The sequence below is a fragment of the Neovison vison genome, chromosome 7, assembly GCF_020171115.1.
Source record: "Neovison vison isolate M4711 chromosome 7, ASM_NN_V1, whole genome shotgun sequence".
In the NCBI taxonomy this organism is placed as follows: Eukaryota; Metazoa; Chordata; class Mammalia; order Carnivora; family Mustelidae; genus Neogale; species Neogale vison.
This window is the reverse complement of record NC_058097.1, coordinates 147,950,335-147,971,576: the sequence shown is the minus strand read 5'-3', so window position 1 is coordinate 147,971,576 and position 21,242 is coordinate 147,950,335. Positions and strand designations below refer to the sequence as shown.

Sequence of the window (21,242 nt, the reverse complement as noted above, 5' to 3'; positions counted from 1 at the left end):
CATGTGCCTGAGATGCTGCCCTCCAGTTTACACAGCAGACTTCTACTCAACCCTCAGAACCCTGCTCAAACATCAGTCTTTCAGAAGATTTCTCTGTCCTTCCGATTTCCATATCTATCTTAGATGTTGGTAGGGTGCTGGAGCCAGCTCATGCTATCTTGAGAGAGCCATGTATTAAATTTTCTGAGCCAGCTGTTAAGCACAGACAGTATAAATAAATGTAATTATATAAATATAAATTAACCTACTGTATCAAAGGAAAAGGTAACAAACGCTCAAAATATCACTTTCTAATTATTTTGCTCCATGTCACCATCATCTATGCTCTTGAGATAACTTAGGTCTATTGTACCCACTGATGGGAACGCTGTGTACTGGTGGCTTCTGTGGAGCTGTTCCAGCTCCATGGCTGGGAGCGGAAGTCAGCAAATGGGGCAAACCAAGACTGGGTTTATTGGTTTCTTGGCTGCTCAGACTTAAAAAAGTGATGGAGTACAATGTTAACAATGCAGATTAAACATAAGAGTGTGTCATCTCTGTAAGCTGTTACGTTGTAGGCAGCACAAAAAAAATGGAGGAAATATTTTTCCAGTACTCACAATGCTTAACAGAGGAAGCGAAAAGCTCACAGCGTTCGCTAATGAGTGCGGCTGTGACGCGTCTTCAGGCACCCTCATTGCTTCCCTTTCACCTTCTCCTCACCACAAACAAAAATACCAGCCAACATTTATGTCAGAACCACACTCATTTGCCAATAATTTGAGTGACTTTTTTGTTCCATCCAGGAACGGATGGATGAATGAGTGAAAAGCAGCTCCTCCCCTAGGAGGATTCTATATACTACAGTTTATATTTTCAACACCCTGGAAAACCAGAATTCTTAACTATAAGAATGACTCTACAACTATAAACTTTGAGGGACTCTGAGGTCCCTCCAAAGAACCCTACACTGTCCCATGCTTTTGTCCCAGCTTGTTCTGGAAGTGTGGCACATCAGTACCCAGGCCCTTGTCTCCCAGTTGCTCACTGGTGGTCTTGGGAAATACTCCTTCCAGCCTCTAGTTTCCAACGGTGTTCAAACCATTATGATAATAGGGGCAGTGTGATCTAGGGAGAGGGGGAAACAGGTTTTAGGTGGCCTACCTAAATTTACAGGGGTGTAAATTGTGCCTTCATTTATTAGCGGTGCCACACTGGAAAAGGTATCCAACCTCTCTGAGCCTCAGATTACAGCACCTACAGGACAGAGCTGGGAAGATGAGATAGGATGTACAGAAAGCTGATGCTATTATTTCTACTGCCACGATGGCCACGGCTGCCAATAATACTTAGGATCCTTTTATTATGTGCTGAGTACTAATCCAAGCAGTTTACATTATAGTCCATTCTTCATAGGCAACAACATGGCCAGAAGATAGTGGAGTGATATTTTTAAAGTTCTAAGAGAAAACTAATGTCTATCCAGAATTCTTCCCTCAGCAAGATATCACTAAAGTATGAGGGTGAGAAAAAAGTATTTCAGACAAAGGGCAGACTTCCAGAAATCACGAGTGAGATTCAAAAACCAGTGGTGAGCAAAATACTACTGAATACAGAGGCAAATCTAAGTAAGCAGTGGACATAACAATCTTATTACTAATTGTTTCTAAATTAGAGGATTTGTAAAGCAAAGTTGAGCTAAACTATAAGACAAGAACATGGAAGCTGAAGGGGCACTCAGAGGTCAAGTCTGGCCAACTTGAAATTATAAGTCAAACCTACAGATTAAAAAAGATGGATGGATAGACACTAAAAAACCAACCACCCAACAAAAAACTGGAAATAGAATGCACAACTTCTACACAGAAGGGAAAGAGAAAAATTAATCAATTCACTAAAAGGCTGAAATGAATCAAAAAAGGAACAAAGGGAAATCACGATAAATAGAAAATCCAAGAAATTTCTCAAAAGAGATTTTTAGAATTAACAAGAGAATTCATCAAGTTTACAGGCATACGGGAATCAATATCATTCCTATACATCACCAACAACCAATTAGGAAAGGTAACCAAAAAAACAAACAAACAAACAAACAAAAAAACCCACCTCACAATAGCCACAGAATCTAGAAAACATCTAGGAAAAAGCATAGAAAAAAAGACCTTTTGAAGGATATAAAACAAGACCTCAGTTAATGGAATGATGTATCTTGTTTATACACAGAAAGACTCAATATTACACAGATGTCAATTTTCAGATTAACTTGTAATTTTAACCCGTCTTCAAAATCTCAATAGTAATTTTTGTAGTAGTTGAAATCAAAGTCCAAAATAAATATGGGAGGGTAAATGTCTAAGTAAGACCAAGGCAATTCTGAAAAAGAACAACCAAGAGAGAGACTTGCCCTGTGAAAAATCAAAACATATCATAGGGCCATCATAATTAGGTTAAGTGTAGTATTTGTTAGGAATAGACAAATAGGTCAATGCGACAAAGCAGAGAACCCAGAAACGGACACACACAAGGGAGAGGACTTGCTATCAGAGAGAGAGGACCTTTTAAGTCAGTGGGAACAAAGGGGCTGTTAAACAAATGAATTTGGGATTGTTGGCTTTCCACATAGAAGCACATGGAAATATATTCTTATCTCACACTCATACCATTCAAAATTCGTTCCACACGTACCATGAACCTGAATGTAAAATATAAACCTTGAAACTATCAGAAGAAAATATAAAAGACTGTGTCTATCACTTTGGGAGTGAAGTCTTTCTGAAATTAGGAAAAACATACACAAACCACACAGGCAAGGACTGAACACAGTGAATACACTGAAATGAAGAATTTCCATGTGACAAAGACCCTGGAAATGGAGGCGAAAGCCAAGTCACAGAAAAGAAGATGACTTGTCAGTGTCAGTGTAGGTCAGTTAAAATGAGATCACACCTTATAGGGACTACAGGCATGGGGTGTGAACGTGTAGTCTGCAGAAGAGAAATTGGAGATTTTGATAAACACATAGAAAGTTTCTGAGCTTCGCTGAAAAGCGGGAAAATAGGAATTAAACAATGACCATTTTCTCACTATAAAATTGGCAAAATTTTAAATGGTGATATTATAAGAAAAAAGGATACTTTTTACATGATTCGTTGAAGTATAAATGAGTCCAGCCAGTAAAAAGAGCAATTTACCGATATCTAGCAAAATGCATATAACCTAGATCCAAGTGAAGAGATTCACTTCTCTTACATATTTTCACAGAGACATGTATAAGGATACTCACTGTAGCACCATTTTTGATAGTTAAAAATTAAGAAAGCCTAATATAAATAGAGTAAGATAAATAACATGTGATATACTCAATGCTAGCAGGTTTTACAGCCATTAAAAGGAAGGAACTATAAATAAGTGGGTGCTTATGGCTGCTTGTTTGTATTTCATCATATATGATGTTGGGTGAAAAAAATGAAATCACAGAATGATACACAGTGTTAGCTGTCATCTAAGTAAACACAGGGGCACCTGGCTGGCTCAGTTGGTAGAGCATGTGACTAGGGTCTTGAGGTTATGAACTGGAGGCCCACACTGGGTACAGAGATTATTAAAAAAATTAATACCTAAGAAAAAAACTTGTTAAAAAGTCATCAAATACTATATAAAAAATAAATTAACACATACACACATATGTAATTTCTTCTGTAGTTTATAGATAAAGTGATATGCACCCCAAAGTCATGAGTGGTAGCCTCCTGGGGTAGAGGGAAGAGTGGAATGCGTCTGGGTCAGGTGGGCCAAGAGGTCTTTATTATGAAAGAAAAACATGCTTTGACACAAACAAAACTGGAAGTAAATATAATAAAAAGTTAATTTTAAAAATTCTGGGTAGTGACAATATGGGTGCTGCACTCTTCTTTGTAGTATACTTTTTTTAACTTCTAAGGGAAAAAAAAGAGAAAGTTCTTCAAAGATTTCTCAGACAATGTAGCATCAGATATTTAGGAGGGAATGAGAGCAGTATCAAATGGATGAAACCAAATCCTTGGCCATGATCTGACTCTTCAATGTCATCAGTTTCCCGTCACAGTCGTGCTCTTCTCCTTGGCCCTGTGCTTTCTCCGGCAAGCCTCAGGACAGGGCGATTTGGCATCATGCCCTCGGGTGATTAAGGGGATCCTGGAATGTGGTTCCTAGCCGGGAAGGCCTGCAGAGGGGACTGGGCCAACCCATTACTGACAGACCAGGAAATGAAGCCAGAAGGAGGGGTTCCAGCCAGGCCCACAGGAGGCCAGGCAGGCTTCGAGGCTCACCTTCACCCCCCAGGCTCCAGCTCCAGCACCACCTCCTCAGACAACAGCTCCAATGCCTGGTCTAGGTTAGGCCTGTCAGGTCCCATCAAATGCTTTCCTAGCACTTTGTGCTTTCCCTGGCCCAAATTCATCACAATTATATTTAGTAACCAGCAGCTGGAATGCATGCTTAATACTGCATCTCTCATTCTCCTGCTCACTCCATGGTGAACGGCCTCTACCTTGTTCAGAGCTGTCATCCAACTTAGGTCAGAGCCTGTCCCTCGGGGACTCATCTATCTAAACTGGAGTGCAGTCAGATTCCATGCTTCCTTTTGAGTGCTAATATTTAAAATGTTGACCGTGAGGACCTAATGATTCATAAAACAGGTACACATCCATGCAACCTACGACATGTATAACATTGCGCCATGTTCTTGAGGAGGAAATTCAGGCTCAGAGATTTGAAATGACTTCACCAGGGTTACATCAGCAGTAAGTGGGAAGGTTGGGCTTTGAGCTGAGGTTTCTCTGATGCCAGGTCTTTTGGTTGGTCCTCTGCACCATGGCGATCAGATCAGTAGCTAGGATTACTAATTTTCCTTCTGTTCTTCACTTTTTCTTGTGTATTCTTCCCTATTCTATCACCCCCACCCCTAAAGTCCTTGCTTAGTTGAAAGCATCTATGCTTCTGCTGCTGCATCTCCTCCTCCTGCCCCTTCCTTCCTTTAGCATCACCATCACCATTATCACCTTCATCATCATGCTTCTCCCTACTACTGAAGTAGGAACAGACACAGACTGAATCAGGAAGTGCCAAACTGTGGACTCCGCAGTCATGTCCTCAGAGCTGAGCTGAGCGTCTTATTCATAGGAAGTACTCAACAAATAGGAACTGGGTTTAATTTATTTATTAACAAAGTAACACTCTTTCCCCAACTTCTTCCATCTAGATAGAGAGAAGGTAGCATTTATAACGTATCACCTTCCGAGAAATGTAGTTTGGGTTGGGACTATTATCATGTGCTAAATAAAAGGCTCCCCAGAGAACGGTGTGAAAAGATTAGATTCTTAGCAGCTTGAATCACCAAGACTCTCTCCAGTTCCCAGCCAGCCCTTGGAGAAGGGCCGGAACAGATCTTCTTTGAGCTGTCACCACAGTCCTCTCACGGTAGAGGTCTCTTCTGTGTTTCTCGTAGGGGTTTCATTCTAGGCAAGGGGATTTGTCCTCAGGCACCTTTTTATAGCATGTCGTCCTTATCTATTTTTTTTTTTTTAAAGCCGTGTTCCAGCTCCCGGGAGAAGCCCACATGAAATGGTCATAGCAGCCAGACACTGATACTCTTCCACAACGGCGACTCCCGTACCTTGTGTCTGTGGTTGCTGTGAGGGACGGGCTGCTGACCCATTATACATGAAGACAAAGAGACTCTCTCACACACACGTCAGTGCCCTGTTGCTCTTCAGTTGTAAGGAAACAAGAGAATGCCTATGCCACTTGGGAAGAATAAGCAATTTGCTTAATCAGAAACAGTCAAACCAAGTATTCTCAGGCACTGTGGTCAGGTTATTCGACACTTAAATAGTCTGAAACTTGATAGCATGGTGTTCTGTCCTCAACAATACAGATCGGAGGGCGTCTGGGTGGCTCAGTCAGTTAAGCAGCCAACTCCTGATTTCAGCTCAGGTCACGATCTCAGGGTCCTGGGGTCAAGCCCCAGGTCACATGGGGCTCCACGCTCAGCAGGGAGTCTGCTTGAGGATTCTCTCCCTCTCTGTCTGCCCCTCCCCCTTCTTCCCCTTCTTGCATGCTCTCTCTCAAACAAATAGATTTTTTTTAAAGATTTTATTTATTTATTTGACAGAGAGAGATCACAGGTAGGCAGAGAGGCAGGCAGAGAGAGAGAGGAGGAAGCAGGCTCCCTGCTGAGCAGAGAGCCCAATGCAGGGCTCAACCCCAGGTCCCTGAGATCATGACCTGAGCCAAAGGCAGACGCTTAACCCACTGAGCCACCCAGGCATCCCTCAAATAAATAGATATTAAAAAGTAATAATACAGATCAGAGATTGGCAAACCGGTCCATGAGCCAAATCTGTTCAGCTATGAGCTAAGAATGACTTCTGGAGATAAATATTTGTAATCAAAATGATGAGGGGGAATACTAATTTTGAATCTCATTTCAGAAAATGTTATTCCCCTAAAAAAAGCCATTCTTCTCATTGGTAGACCTATATTACAAAATATTGTATTCAATTATTACTATCATATTTTGAATTTCAACATTAAAACTTTGGGAAATTTGTTTTCTCTTCTTATATAAGGGCTGGCTGAGCCTAAAATATGTATTATCTATCCCTTTACACAAAGTTTACCAATCACTGCTCTAGACCTTTCCAGACTCATCTCCTGCTATGTCACTCCTCACACTTGGAACACTTGTCATATCTGAATGTCTGTGATTCTCCACAATGCATAGTTAGCTCTCCAGGCTCCAGCTCTCCCTTCTACCTGGAATGTGCCACCTCATGCCTGCCTAATTATTTTGCCTACAGAAATGAGACTGATGCTTCAAGATCCAGCTCAGATGCTACCCTCCCTTCTGAAGTCTTCCCCGATTCTCCAGGTCAGACTCAAAAATAGTCACAGAAAATCTTTTATTTAAGCATTTCATGGTTCTCTTTCCAGAAATTCAGAATCTGCGCACCCAGAAGGGCAAAATTGCCTCTTTCTATTAGCTGAGTGGTACTCAACCCCACTTGAGATAATGATGATGAGAATAGCTATCTTTTACTGAGTGCTTAGTATTGGCTAGGTACTATGCTAAATAGTGTACATACATCATTATTCACTTGCTCAATATCTATTAAGCATCTCCTAAATACCACGCAGTGAACTTGGTGCTGGGAGTACAATGGTAAATAAGACAGGTGAGGGGGGCACCTGGATGGCTTAGTTGGTTAAGCATCTGCCTTTGGCTCAGGTCATGATCTCAGGGTCCTGGGATCAAGCCCCATGTCAAGCCCCATGGTCGGCTCCCTTCTCCCTCTACCCTTCCCCCGTTCATGTGCTCGCATTCTCTCTCTCTCTCCCAAATAAATAAATAAAATCTTAAAAAAAAAAAAAAAAAGACAGGCAAGAGAGTCACAAGTCACAAACTTAATGGAATATTTGGTCTTTCAGTGACTTTGCAAGGTAGATATTATTGATTCTATTTTACTGAGGAAGCAAACTCAGACAAGAGACGTTAAATAACTTGCCCAAAGTCATATAGTTAACAAGTGGTGAGCAGAATTTGAACACAAGTCCCAAGATAAAGCTAGATATCTGAGAGGAGCTGAAATTACTAGTAAGTATTGTACTCTTAAGTGGCCTTCTTTGTTCTTAGCTCATTGTTAAAGACCTGCAGGAAGGAATATAAAACTCTGAACCTCTTGCCTTCCCAATGGAACTAATTCCACACTTTTGACACACTGCATAGGTACACCTCCTTCAGAAAATGGTCCCTGATTCAGACTGAGGCAGACTCCCCCCACCCTTTCCTCTATATCTCCACAGTATCTTCTCCATATTTCTATTATTGCACATACTACTAATACTATAATTTTCTCAATGTTTCTCTCGCTAGAGCTCTTTTTAGGACAGGAATATGTGCAATTCATTTCTATATCCCCATGTCCTAGCATAGTGTCTGCTACATGACCTGACAGAGGTTTGCTGAGTGAATAACTGAAAGACTTTCATTGGTTACTGACTCTAGTCTGTTCTTTCAATGATAGCAATAAATGTGGCCAGCACTTAGTGTGATGGGCATGCACTGGGGAAAGTGTTATCTCCCCCCGATCTTCCTCACAACTCTGAAGTCACTACTGTGCAAATATCTCCATTTTACTTATGAGAGAACAAAAGAATTTTTCAAGGTCACACAGATTTTTAAGTTACAGAGAAATGACTCGAGCCTAGTTTTAATGGTCAGCAAATCCCTAACAGGACACCAGTACACCTCCCAGGACTCATCCCACCATCCCATCCACGAATCTTCCAACAAAATTAACCAGCCCTTGTTGTGGCCCTAGAGATCTCTGGCCCCTGATTTGAACCTTCAGCAGGCCCTGCCTGGTGCTTTGGATGCTTGTATGCATGTTACCTGCGTCACAAGATGGCAAGCTCCTGTGAGCGGGGATCATGAGCTCTGCACCTTAAATCCTCAGAGCCCATAGCCCCAGCTTTTGCATGCTCTGAAGATGCTACACTGAACTCAGAATAAAAATAATATTAAGCCCACTGCATTATTATTATTATGCTATTATGATCAAATAAATCCAGCCTAATTCCCTGCTTTTACAGTATAAGCCTCTTTCACAATGGAATAAAAGCCCTGAAGGATGGGAGAGATTTAGAGAAGATGAGAGGAGAGCAGGAGGGAAAACTGGAAGCAAAATCCAGCCACAGTTACACACAGGGCTGGTTAAGGCCCAGGTCAGACTGTGATTTGGCTGGATCACCTTCTGGGCCCCCCATGATTGCAATGTACAACCAGAACTGAGAACCCCCAGGAAAAAGAATCAGGTGAGTGTGGGGAACAATGGGCAAAAATGCTGGGAACAACCAGACAGGTCAGATCCTGAAAAGCCTCTACTGCAGCCCGAGGTGCTAGTTCTTACTCTGGATGGGAAGGAAATCTGCGGAGAGTTCAGGATAAGGAGGAGTGAGACAGGCAACCCTCTCCCACTGCAAAAACAAGTTGGTGAAGGAGGACAGCCTGGGCTTAGGAGAGTGGGAGCCAAAAGACAGCAGGAAGTCGCTGCACGAAATAGACAGTGACCACAGGGAGCAGCACCGTGGAGGAGGCAGGAGGCAGTGTTTCAAGGAGGTACTTATGGTGTATTTTGTGGCTGGGGGCCTGAGCCCAATTTTCCCACCAAAAGAGGTTACGCCAGGCTTAGTGCTGCAGAAGTGTCTTCAGTCATTTGGGAGAAAATATACACTGGCAATGGGCTATGCTGGTCCAGCAAGGCTAGGGAAGGGTACTATGATGCTTTACATACAAGTGGGGTAGCTCCTGCAGGGAACACAGAGGCTGGAGGTAGGGGAGGTGGGAAATGGGAACAGAGCTGGGGCCTGTGCTCTCACTCCACATAGACACCAACAGCCCATCCTCATCCCCTCATCCCCCACTGACTCTTCTTCCGCCTAACCCTATGTCAGTGCTGGTTGGGCCCTGCCCCCAGTGGTCTCTTCTTCCCACCCTCTTTATGCCCCACCCACTCTGATGCCTGTGGGTTTGATCCTCACTGACAGCTCCAGGTCCAGATCTTTTCTGTTCTGCCTTTTCTCTTGAGCATCCAACCTTGATCTCCATTTACTTGGCTTGTATTTGTTTTGAAATTTTTGGTTGAAGAATAACATACATAGGATAAAGTCCATAAACCTTAATTGTTTGCATGTCTAGATCCACATAATCGCCACCCAGATCAACACATAGAACAATTCCAGTATCTCAGTAGGTTCTCTTGTGCTCCTTCTCAACTAGTTACCTGCCCCATCCCAGAGAGCACCACTATTCTGACTTCCACCACTGTCAATTCCTTTGGCCTGTTTTTGAAATCCATATAAATGGGATTGTTCAGTAAGTGTCTTGTATCTCTTCCTTTCATTCATCACCACGGCTGTGGGATATATCCATATTATAAAGTATTGCAGTAATTTTACTTTTCATACAACAGTGGTTCTCACCAGGGGCAATTTTTTCCCCTGCAGGGGTCTTCTGGCAATGCCTGGAAACATTTCTGATGCTCACAGCTTAGCAAGGGTGAGGGTGCAGTGGGGAGTGCTACGGCATGGGGTGGAGAGAGGCCAGGGATGCCATAAGGCAGAGGACAGCTCCTCACAACAAAGAATTATCCAGTCCAAAGTGTCAGAAGTGCCAAGATTGAGAAACTGTGTATTAGTTTCCTACAGGTGCTGAAATGAATTACCGCAAGTTGAATGGCTTAAAACAATGCAAATGTATTATCTTCTAGTTGTAAGTTAAAAATTTGTAATGGATTTCACTGGAAAAAATCAAGGTGTCACTAGAAGCAAGGTGTTCCTCCTGAAGGCTCCAGGAGAGAAGCCATTTCCTTGCCTTTTCCAGTTTCTTAGCACCTGCCTGCGTTCCTTGGCTCATGTCCCCTTTTTCCATCTTTGAAGCCTGCAATGTCTGGCCGAGTCTTTATCATACTGCATCACTGTGACATTGACTCTTTCACTTGTAAAGATCTCTGTGATTACACTGGGCCCATAATTCAGGATACTCCCCCACCTCAAGATGCTTAACGTAATGACAGCTGTAAAGTCCCTTTTGCTCTGTAACATAGCATATTCCCACATTCCAGGAATTAGGATGTGGACATACTTGAGTGGGGGGTTGAGGAAGGCATTATTCTGCCATATCCTGCTATGTGATAACCCACTATATGAATATGCCACAATTTGTCCCATTGTTGATGGACATTTGCGTTGTTTTTTCTTTTTTAGCTATTATTATTAAAGCTGCAATATACATTCTTGTACAATTCTTTTGTCCTCATTTCTTTTGGGTGTACATTCAAGAGGACAGTTCCTGGGTCTTAGAGTAAAACCATATGTTTACCTTGAGTAGATAATGTTGAAGAGTTTTATAGGATTGTACCAGTTTACACGCTAACAAGCAGGGCGGATTTCTATTTTCACTTTCTACTGGACATCTCCATGTCAACCTTGGAAAAAGACACCTCAAATCCAACTGGTTCATAATGGTGTTATCTACTCAGTGAATGACTGTTTCCCCGGACATCCAAAGTATGAGATCTGGGCAATGTCCTAGCCTCCTCTCTTTGCCTTTGGACCTGCTTTTCTTTGTCCAAAACATTATTGCATCCAATAGTGTCAGTGCTTTGTTGCCTTCTTTCCTTGCTGGAGGTTGTCACCATCTCTGCCCCAGACTACAGCTCCATGCCCCCCATCCATCCCCCCACCACCATCAAAGTCACCTTTTCCCAAATCCCAAAAACTAATCCTGCTCTTTTCTTTGCTTATAGGACAAAGGAACTGGCTCAGCCTCCCCACCTGGTCTTCACTATTCTATTGTCATCCCATGAGACCTCTAACTGCTGCCGGCACAGAACTGCTTACAATTTCTCTTCTCATCCATTTACTCAAATTGACCCCTTCCCACAATGTCCCCCTCTTTGAAGATCCCCTGCCAGTCCCTTCTCTCCTGAACCCTTTCTCTGACAACCCTCAGATCAAGCAGACTTAACCTCTCTCTCCTCTGTGCCCCACCAGACCCTGCAAAGACTTTTTATTAGGGTACTTTTCAGCACACTTGTCTCTGCTTATACCAGAAGCCTTTCAAGAGCAAGGACAGCTTTGTCATCCTAGGAATGAGCCTGATACAGAGTAGACACTAATCATGTTTCCTGGACTGAAACTGAGTTGAGATAATACATGTTAATATGACATGGAGGATGTGGCGTGTATTGAGAAACAGCATTAAGCCAAGTCTGTGTATTCGAGTCTAAAAGCTTCAGGGCAGACAAGAGGCCCTGAGGTCCTAAGCCCCAACAGGGAAGTACTAGTACCATTCCTGCAGGGCTATTGTAAAGGTTGTAGGAGAAAATGCATCTAAGATTTGTAGCAGTCTGCGAGGCACATAGTAGGCACTCAATTAGCTACTATTATTAACTCTAATAGTGAAAACTAGGACTTTTAGTGAACATCCAGAGAATTTTTAGTTTGTTGGCTGAGGCCCATCTTGCAGTTTTCTTCATTCAGCAGAGAATTAGAAGCTCGCAGCTCTACATTTATACAACTGACATAATTTGTAAAGCCAGAGCTGCACTGATTATAGAGATAGCTCTTTAATCTTAGTGGACATTTACTGGAGTATTTTAGTTTTGTGTCTGGGGAAATTGAGTGATTCTTAGTGATTGTAGATTTAGAACTATCACTGGCTTGACTTTTTTTTTTTAAAATTCATATATGCAGTAAGTACCTTTTGTCTCCCCCTCCCCCCAAGATAGCAACCAATAATTGCCCATATCTTATCTCCTTTCCTCTTTGTGGGTTAGTCTTGGTCAACATTATATCTCTAAGAGTTAACTGCACGAGGTCAACCAATGATCTAGAAAAATGCTTTGCACACAGTAATTCCTCAGTAAAAAATTCCAGAGAAGCATAAGGCATTGCTGAGTTAGGCACTCCATGTGGTTTCTGTGCTATGTCTCTGTTTTGATTTACCCCTCTGATCACTCCTTCTTTGTCTTTTTCATGGCTATTACTTCTGCTGTCAAAACCCCCCAAATACTTATATCCCTCAGAGCTCCATTCTCTGATAGCTAATTTTCTCTACTCCCTCATTGGGGATGATATAAATATATATGTAAACATTTCAAATAAAAAATAGCAAACCAAATTCAACACTACAAACTGTATTTTTATACAAGTAAGTTTTATCTCAGGAATGCAAAGATGGCTCAATATCAAAATAATCTAATAACAGATTCAAAAAGAAAAACCATGTGATCATCTCAGTGGATGCAGGAAAAGCAGTCAATAAAATTCAATACCCATCCATATTTTTAGAAACCCTTAGTAAATTTAGATAAAAAGAAGTTTCTTAATCTGATATGATGCTATCTCATAGAAACACAGAGCAAACCTCAAACCTGATAAAACTCAAGAAGTTTTTAAAACATAAGCAGCATTTCCACATTCTAAGACAAAGATGTCTATTATCACCTACTATCAAAACTACATCCTATGTCCTCACCAATGCAGCAGTACACACACACACAAAAGATATATAAATATTAGAAAGGAAGACAATAAATTGGTATTTGCTAAAAACATACATTATCTCCACAGACAGCGCAAGGGAGTCTGCAGACAAAACTAATTAGAGAGCATGATAAAGTTCCTCAATACAAGATCAACATCCAAAAATTAACACATATGAGCAACAAACCATTAGAAAATGTAACAAAATCTACTCCTCACAATAGGAAAATAATTGGAAATATCGTAGACAAAAAGAAAAGGTGGTAGTGTGGCATTAACTCAGAATAATGGAATAGAACAGATATCCCAGAAATATATCTAAACATATGTGACCCTTATGCAATAGAGGAGATTCATGGAGATATTAATGAGGAAAAGTTGCACGTTGGGGGTAAATGGGTTTCCATAAGACAAAAAAGAAAACTGGATTCCCTACTTTATTCCATACCTAAGGTTAAAATCCAGTTATATTACTAAAGATTTAAATATAGAACAATAAAACTTAAAAATGTGTGTGCAGGGGCGCCTGGGTGGCTCAGTGGGTTAAGCCTCTGCCTTCAGCTCAGGTCATGATCTTAGGGTCCTAGGATCGAGCCCTGCATCCGGCTCTCTGCTCAGTGGGAAGCCTGCTTCCCCCTCTCTCTCTGGCTGCCTCTCTAACTGGTTGTAATCTCTGTCAAATAAATAAAAAAATCTTTTAAAAAATGTGTGTGCATTTGTGTGTGTGTGTGTGTGTGTGTGTGTGAGAGAGAGAGAGAGAGAGAGAGAAAGAGAGACTCTTGTGCAGAAAATTACAAAATGTAAGTGAAGGACATTAAAGACTTTAAAAAATGGCAACCAACACTGCTTTTGTGTATGAGAAAACTCAATACCTTAAGGACAGCCAATTTCTCCAAGCAGTATTTTCCATCAAAATTATCTAGACTGTATGTTAAAATGTAGTTTCTTAGGCTCTACTTTAAACCTACTGCATCGGTATGCCTGATGAGGGCCTTGGATGAGGCCCAAGAATCTGTATCTTAGAAAACTAGCCAGATGATTCTTGGGTGTACTGAGTTTTAAGAACCCTTGACTTAGGGAAGTAGGTCATAACCTGAATTGCACATGAGAGTCGCCTGGGACCATTTCTGAAATATTCAGATGCTCAGGCCACACCCCAGACCAATTAAATCAGAATTTCTGGGCAAGGCCATCAGCGTTTTTAAAGCTCTCCAATGATTCCAAAGGGTAGTCAAGGTTGAGGGTCATTGCCCTGGGTGAAGGTACAAGAGATCTGTAAGGTTTGCTGCCCGTCCTCGTTTGAACATCTACTTCTAGGGCTAACCTAGTAGAGAATGGACTTTATCTTGATTAAGGCAGCCATAACATCCTTACATAAAGGTTATAAGTTATTCATCTGGTATCCCCAGCATCCTGTCTGATACACAGCAGGGGCTTTGTGGTCATTTTCTGAAATAAATCCAACTAAATAAAACTGAATGAAATGAATCAATGTGTAGGTGAACAAAATTTTCATCAAATTCTAAAAATTTACTGGATTCTGCAAACCTATATGGCACCTGGGCGCAATGTTACACTGTGAGAGATGAACAAAGTACAACCCTCTCTCCCAGTGTTTGTGATCTGGTGGCGGAGGCAGATACAGACAACAGTATCTTTAAATCGAGCAGACAATGGGAGTGCACAGAATATAGAAAGGGAATGCAAGAAGGATTGGCTCTGAATGGCAGCACCTGGAAGATATCCTTAAAGATTCAGTATCTGAGATTGGCCTTGCAGTTATCTCTGAGACTTGCCCAGGAAGAAATTAGGGAAGTGGGGAGTTGCTCCAGAAGCAAAGGGCAGTTCTGCCAGCAGAAGCCACGTCAGACGGGCCTTTCTCTAACCTTCATGGAAGACTATAGGGCAGATACGAAAGGCTCCTTTTCTTTCCAATTTCCTTGTTACTGCTCTCGTTTGTCAAATATTTTGCCTCAGATTTATTTATTCTACCTCCTGGTGCCTCAGCTGATTTCTTTCAGGAGAAGTCTCTCATTAGCATTTCTATGGGGAACACCTGCCACCCCATCTATCCCTATTAACTGATGGCTGGGGCAATGGGACCGAGAGGAGAATTTTAATCCCCTTCTCATGACTCATCTCTTTTCTAATTGAGAATGCTAGGTCTAAAGTCACAAGTGGCTGCCTGGCAAAATCCATCTTTAAGGTTCAAAGTGGTAACAGAGACATGCTTCTCAATCTTATAACATCATTATGTAAAATGAGTAAAATTTACCCCCAACTAAAAATTAATCAGCTTCATGATTGTGAATAATGAAAGGTACCTGAGATAGCACTTAATGCAAAAATCCCAGGCTAGTGCAGATAAGTTACGAATTAGATGAACTGTTGATTTGAGAAGGTTTCTCAAAATCATGGTGTCAAAGGATGTTTGGTATTTTCTACTGATTGTATATCGTAAGAGAAAAACCAATGAGTATGTATATGTCTCCGCAAGCTGACTGTATATTTTACATTATATGCCAATATGTTAAGCTGATGGATTGTGTGTCCTTTTCTCTATTTAAACCAACTGCTCACATTGATGTCATGTGACAGATGTCACTTGGAAAGCCCATGAGATGAACCAGTCACCATGTTGTAAGCCACCATGATTTATGTAGAGTGGCAGAAAAAAAGCGTTTTGTAAATCAAATTATCTTTGAAATGGAACCCAACCTGGCTTCTAATAAGGCAATATTAAGACTCATCTATGCCGGTCATGGGGCATACTTAGATTCAGGAGGTATTTGGAATCATAGCAAGGAAAAGAACATGAGACAATAGGGAAGGAAAACCAAGTTCCAGATAAGCCTACAATTTCCATACATTTTTTTCTTTATGGGGTATTTGATTAATTGTCTTATTTCTTCATGTCTACTTTCACCCAAAGTGCATTTCCCTATTGGTTGGATTTTCTTCTGAAACAGAAAACAATGTTAAATTTCACACCACCTTGGTCATGCACTTAAATTGCCCATTAAGGAAATTGATGTCTCTTAGCAACACTCGTTCTCTTAATACTTCCAAACCCTTCTGATTAAATAGCAAAATGGAACCGCTGGCCCCAAGTCACATGCATAATTAAATTTTACAGAAGACCCAAATGAGAAAAAAAAATTCTTTTGAGGTGCTCAGAGATCTTTTTTTTTTTGGACAGGTTGGTGGAGTTCTGATTCTGATAGCCACTAAAAATAATCATTTTCACCAGCTGCAAAAGCAGAGCCTTCCCCCATTCAATCCCATCACTTGCAGTATGAGTATAATCTTAATTGTAAAGCCTGACATGCTTACTATACAGTGAAGGTGGGGTTTTGGGAGAAGAGGCCATATGGAGCAAAGGTGCAAGCCAATATACCTGGAGTGGGTTGTATCTGAAGGGTAGGTCATCCCCTGACTGTCTAGCCCATTTTTTATGGACAAAGCAAATCCTATTGACTTGGAAATATAAACCGAGTTGGATCACCAAAGGAGATTTGAGAATTTGGGATCTGTCTTGATTGGCATTGACTCTCTGGAGGTGGGAAGGGGTAGTTTCCTTCATGGTGGGTGATAAGGTTCCACTTGCCACCAGGTACTACTACCCAGGAGTAGGAGCAGGGAGTGGGAGTAGGAAGATGAGGAGGACAGATCAGAAATCTGTGATGCTGGGCGAATCTTAGGGTTTTTTGGGAATGAAGTGGGGCCTGCCTTGGAAACAAGCAGAATCACAAAACTACACCTTGGTTTTGTTTTTTATGCCCACTGTTTATTTGCTTCCTTCTTTTCTTTTTGGTTCTCCCTTGGCAGTAGAACAAAGATATGGCGCAAAATCTTCTTCTGATGGCTCTGAACCAAGGAAAAGGATCTTGCCCAACCCAAAGCCATAAAAAAAGTAGTACACTCCTCTGGGACCACTGTGGTTGTGCTAACAATAAATCAAGAGAGAAATGCCAAGTGGGGTCCGGGAGGTGGGGAGATGGAGTCAGAGCCGAATATTAGCTGCACCTTCTCATTGAGAAATGCTTTCCAGACTTAAAACCTGGGAGCGAGAGGAATTTTGTCTTTAAAAAGAGGATATCTATCTCCGCTAAGCTTCCCTCAGCATATGAGGGAGTGGTTGGTATGTTCACTGGAGAAAGACATCAGTCTGGTATGAGGCTACATACAGGGTCTTGGCAAAAGACACTAACTCTGCAGTCCTCCCAACCACAGTCTTCTGCAGGAAGGAGGCAACTGGCTGTGGCATTGATGAAGGACCCCATAAGCCACATTTTGAACCCCTCTAGCACAATTTTTCATCTTGCACATCTGTTTCCCCAGAGACCCTAAAGCCTAATGTTACATGGTCAGAGTCAAATGAGATCTCTTAGTGCTTGATCTGGGTGGAAACATGAGGGGAGGATGAAGAGCTAAGCATTCAGAAAAACATATTGGAGGCACAGGGAGAGAAAGCAAGTTGGAAGGGCTGAGACTGCAGCACAGAGAGAATTCTAGAAGGATGGAGAGAGGGAGAGGCAAGGGAAGAGGGAGGGAGAAAGAAAGAGAAAATGGACATGTGCTTTCTTGAAGGCATTCATTTAGAGGGAATTTAAATGTGCTAAAGAGGAGGGTCTTGGTGGTAATGGAATGAGCAACACAACTGGAAAACATAAAGAGAAGGGAGAAAGGAAATGCTTCAATAGGGGAGAAGGCTGGAGGTATCTAGGAAGTGGAAATCAGAATAATGAGGGATCATGCACAAGACTGTAATGGCACTAAGACATTCTCATCACCTACTGTGTGCCAGGTTTAATTCTCCCCGGCCATCTCATGCAATCCTCACAATGTCTCGTGCAGTGCCAGGCATATAGTGCTGATGCTCAAAAATAAGTTAAATGTTAATATTTAATTAATAAATGAACAAGCAAGTCTAAGAGAACAATCTATGATCAACCACGTCTTACACCTAAGAACCTAAGGCCCAGAAAGGTTAAGAAACGTGCTCCGTGTGACACAGCTACTGAGAGGAGGAAGGAATCCGACTTCAAAGCCTGATGGCAGAAGGAGGAAGGTGAGCAGTAAGAGCCCCGCCGGGGAATCAAGAAAAGGGTGTGGTGTTTGGGTGTCTCCCAGGGACTGAGGTAGGGAGGGAAGAATGAAAGGCGGAGGGAACTGGGCTAGGGAGGAGGGGATTGGCCACTGAGAAAGAATTCTTCTTCTAGGAGGACGGGGCCCTGTGGGGGAGCGCCAAGCTGATCTAGGCAACAGCGGAGCCGGCAGCGAGGGGCTGATGCCGCTGAAGTGGGTGGGGCGGAATGGCACCGCCTGTGAAGAAACTGCCAAAGGTCTCGGTCCAGCAAGCGAGGATCCGAGGTGGGGCGGGGATGCGGGGAAAGATGCCCAAGTGGTAAAGGGAAAGACCTGGGCAGGCGGGGACGGATAGTACTAACAGCCTTCCCCTAAGAAAGAGCTGAAAGAAGTCAGCCATGGCAGGGTGTCAGAGCTGCGGCCCAGGAGAGGGTGTGGTCTGGCGGGGGAGGGGCTGCACGTGAGGCCCGCGGTGCGGAGAAGGACCCCCCCCCAACTCTCTACCCCAGGGCAGCCTCCGCAAAAGGGTAAGGGTGACCCGCCCCGTCGCCTGAGCGGCGGCCCGCGTCTCACCTGTAGGAGCTGCCCGCCGCGCTCGCCACCTCCTCGCGGATTTGCCTGTTGAGGGCGTCCGCCGCTGCCCGCCCTTTGCCAGCTTCCGGGCCCGCGGCCTGGACCGGGGCCTGGGCGGCGGGCAGCGGCGTCTGCTCCGGCGCCTGCCCCTCGGCGCGACGCAGCATCCAGGCGGGCCCAGGCTTCCTGCGCGTGTCGCGCTCGTCCGCCCCCGAGGGCTTTCCGGCGGCGGGGCCACCTGCTCCGCCAGGGGTCGCCTCCTGCTCTGGGGCTTCCGCGGCGGCCTGCGCGGGCCAGCGCTCCTGGCTCTGCGGCCGGCGCTTGGAGGCCCCAAGTATCGGCACCGAAGCCTGGGAGGACGCGGGGATCTGCACGGGCTTGGGGATCCACGGGTGGTCCCCGCGGCGCGGCAGCGGCCAGGCGCGGAAGTCCTTCTGGTACTGGGTCTCGCGCTCGAAGGGCGCGTCGGAAGGCTGGTACTCGCTGCGTGGCCGGCAGCTCGGCTCTGGCCGCTGCACCTTCCAGGCGCGGTAGTCCTGACGCATCACCGAGTCCGCTGGGCCTGCGCTGGAGGTGGAGCCGGAGCTCGGGACCACGCCGGTCCCGCTCCGGCCGGCCGCAGCCGCCGCCTCGCGTTCCCCGCTAGGCCCAGGCGCGGGCCCCGTTGCCCGGGCAACTGCATCCAACTCGCCCTGGGCCGGCTGCGTCTCTATGGCGACCGCCCTAGCCGAGGGGGGCGCGTGCGCCGGCTGTGCCTGCTGCTGCTGCGGCGGCGGCGGCTGCGGCGGGGCGCTCGGGGCCTCGGTGGCCTCCGAGTACTTGGTGAAAACCAGCGGCACGGCGATGTCCGCCTTGTCCAGCTGGTTCCAGAAGCGGGCAATGCAGCAGGCCCGCGTGATGCACGGCCACGCCATGATGCTAGCCGCAAAGCTGGCCTTCCCTCTTTCTTTTTGTGGCTCTAAAGCAAGTCTCTAACCTTACTTCAGTCCCTCGGCCCTCGACCAGTCTGGTTCCCACTGTTTTTTCCCTTGGTGGCCTGAGCTACCTCGCTCTCCTCCCTCAGAGAGCACCCAGGAAGGTCAAGCTATCGCTGAGATAAAGTCCGTAAAGTCCCCCCGATTACCGGCAGCAAACGCCTCCGGGAGCCGCCTGTAAAGGTCTTGGGAGCGCAGTCTGCTGCGGGCACCGATGGGTGAGCTACCCGGCGTCCCGGAGTCCCCGGGCGAGGGCGTCTGGGTCGCGCCCCTCCCTGCTGCTGCGGCGGCGCGCAGACCCCGGCCAAGAGAGGCGACGCGAGACGAGGTGGCTGAGGGCTTAAGCCATGGCGTAGAGGAAGGACCGAGCAGGGTGGCCTCAGGGGCCACGGACGAGGCTCTATTCTCCCTACCCGATGCGTCCCGTCTCAGCCGGCCACCTAGCAGGTTTGGGAGGTGATTCACCTCCAGCGGAGACCGAGAATTGCTGCAGCAGCTGCTCCCAACGATGCTGCAGCCACTGCCGCTGCTGTCTCTGCTGCAGGGAAGCGGCCCCACCCTTATCTACTGCTCGGCGACTGAGGGAAAAAATCCAGGGAAGGCGCTGAGAGAAAGCGCTCTGCAGAAAAAAATCACCTGCTGTCGTCAGCGCGCGCTGCCGGGAGCTCGCTTGGTTCTTTCCCCTCCCCCCTGCGCTCTGGCAGCTCCTCCCTCCTCGGCTCCTAGGCAACAGCAGAATCTGGGGCCTGTGTGGCTTCAAGTCCCAGGCTGGTGACGACTGGCTGTCCTTACGCCGGTCGCTTCTCCGCCGGGAGCCTCAGGCTCCTCTTTTGTAAAATGGGGCCAATCATGGAGGAGGGGGGATTCAATTTTTAAAATATGAAGGATATCCCTAGTGAAATGTCTGTCCCAGAATAGACGCTTTTAAAAAAGAAAGCTGGTGTTACTGGCCAGTTGCTGGTGGCGGAATTTGAACTCAGTTTGGCTGGTTCCTGATTCAAGCACCAGTCACTCATGCACAAACCTTGTTCAGATGTGTAGGGATGTGAGAGTTCCCAGGCTGGTGGGGCCCTGGCTGTTTCTTTATTAGGGGACCTTTGGGGAAAGGGTGTCTTAGAGCCTCCCAAGAACTACCAAGTCCCTATTCAGCCCAGAGGCCATACTGGGGAGAGCCAGGAAAAAGAAAATTCTTGGAATGGCCTTAAGTGTGGAGGTTGTGGGGGATGGAAAGGAGACAAGGAAATCGTGTTCTAGGACAGGGTCTTGCCTGATTCATAGGGACTTACTGGCATGTTCCTGACCCCTGGCTTTTGCTCTTCCTCTACTTAGGACGCACAGTAGACTTCGGAGTTCGACAGGCTTGATTTGGTTTCTGATACACTGTGTCACTTGGGCAAGCTGGGTCATCCCTGGACCTCAGTAGCCTCTTTTGTAGAATGGAGGAAATCAGAGCTATCTCAAAGTCGTTTTGTGAAGAGAGTTCAGGACTCAGAGCAGAAGCTTTGAGTCAAATGAAGTCCACAGTGATTCAAATTCTGGCTT

At 44.8% G+C, this 21,242-nt stretch overlaps 1 protein-coding gene across 1 annotated transcript in view; it reads right to left on the bottom strand.

The window, feature by feature from the left end:
- Positions 1-20,360, bottom strand: part of MAP6 (microtubule associated protein 6) — a 73,587-nt gene extending 53,227 nt beyond the window's left edge. The window contains exon 1 of the mRNA XM_044258510.1: positions 18,727-20,360. Within this exon, the coding sequence (XP_044114445.1) occupies positions 18,727-19,640 (914 nt within the window). The 5' untranslated portion in view covers positions 19,641-20,360. The remainder of the gene's footprint in view (positions 1-18,726) is intronic.
- Between the last annotated feature and the right edge of the window lie 882 nt (positions 20,361-21,242).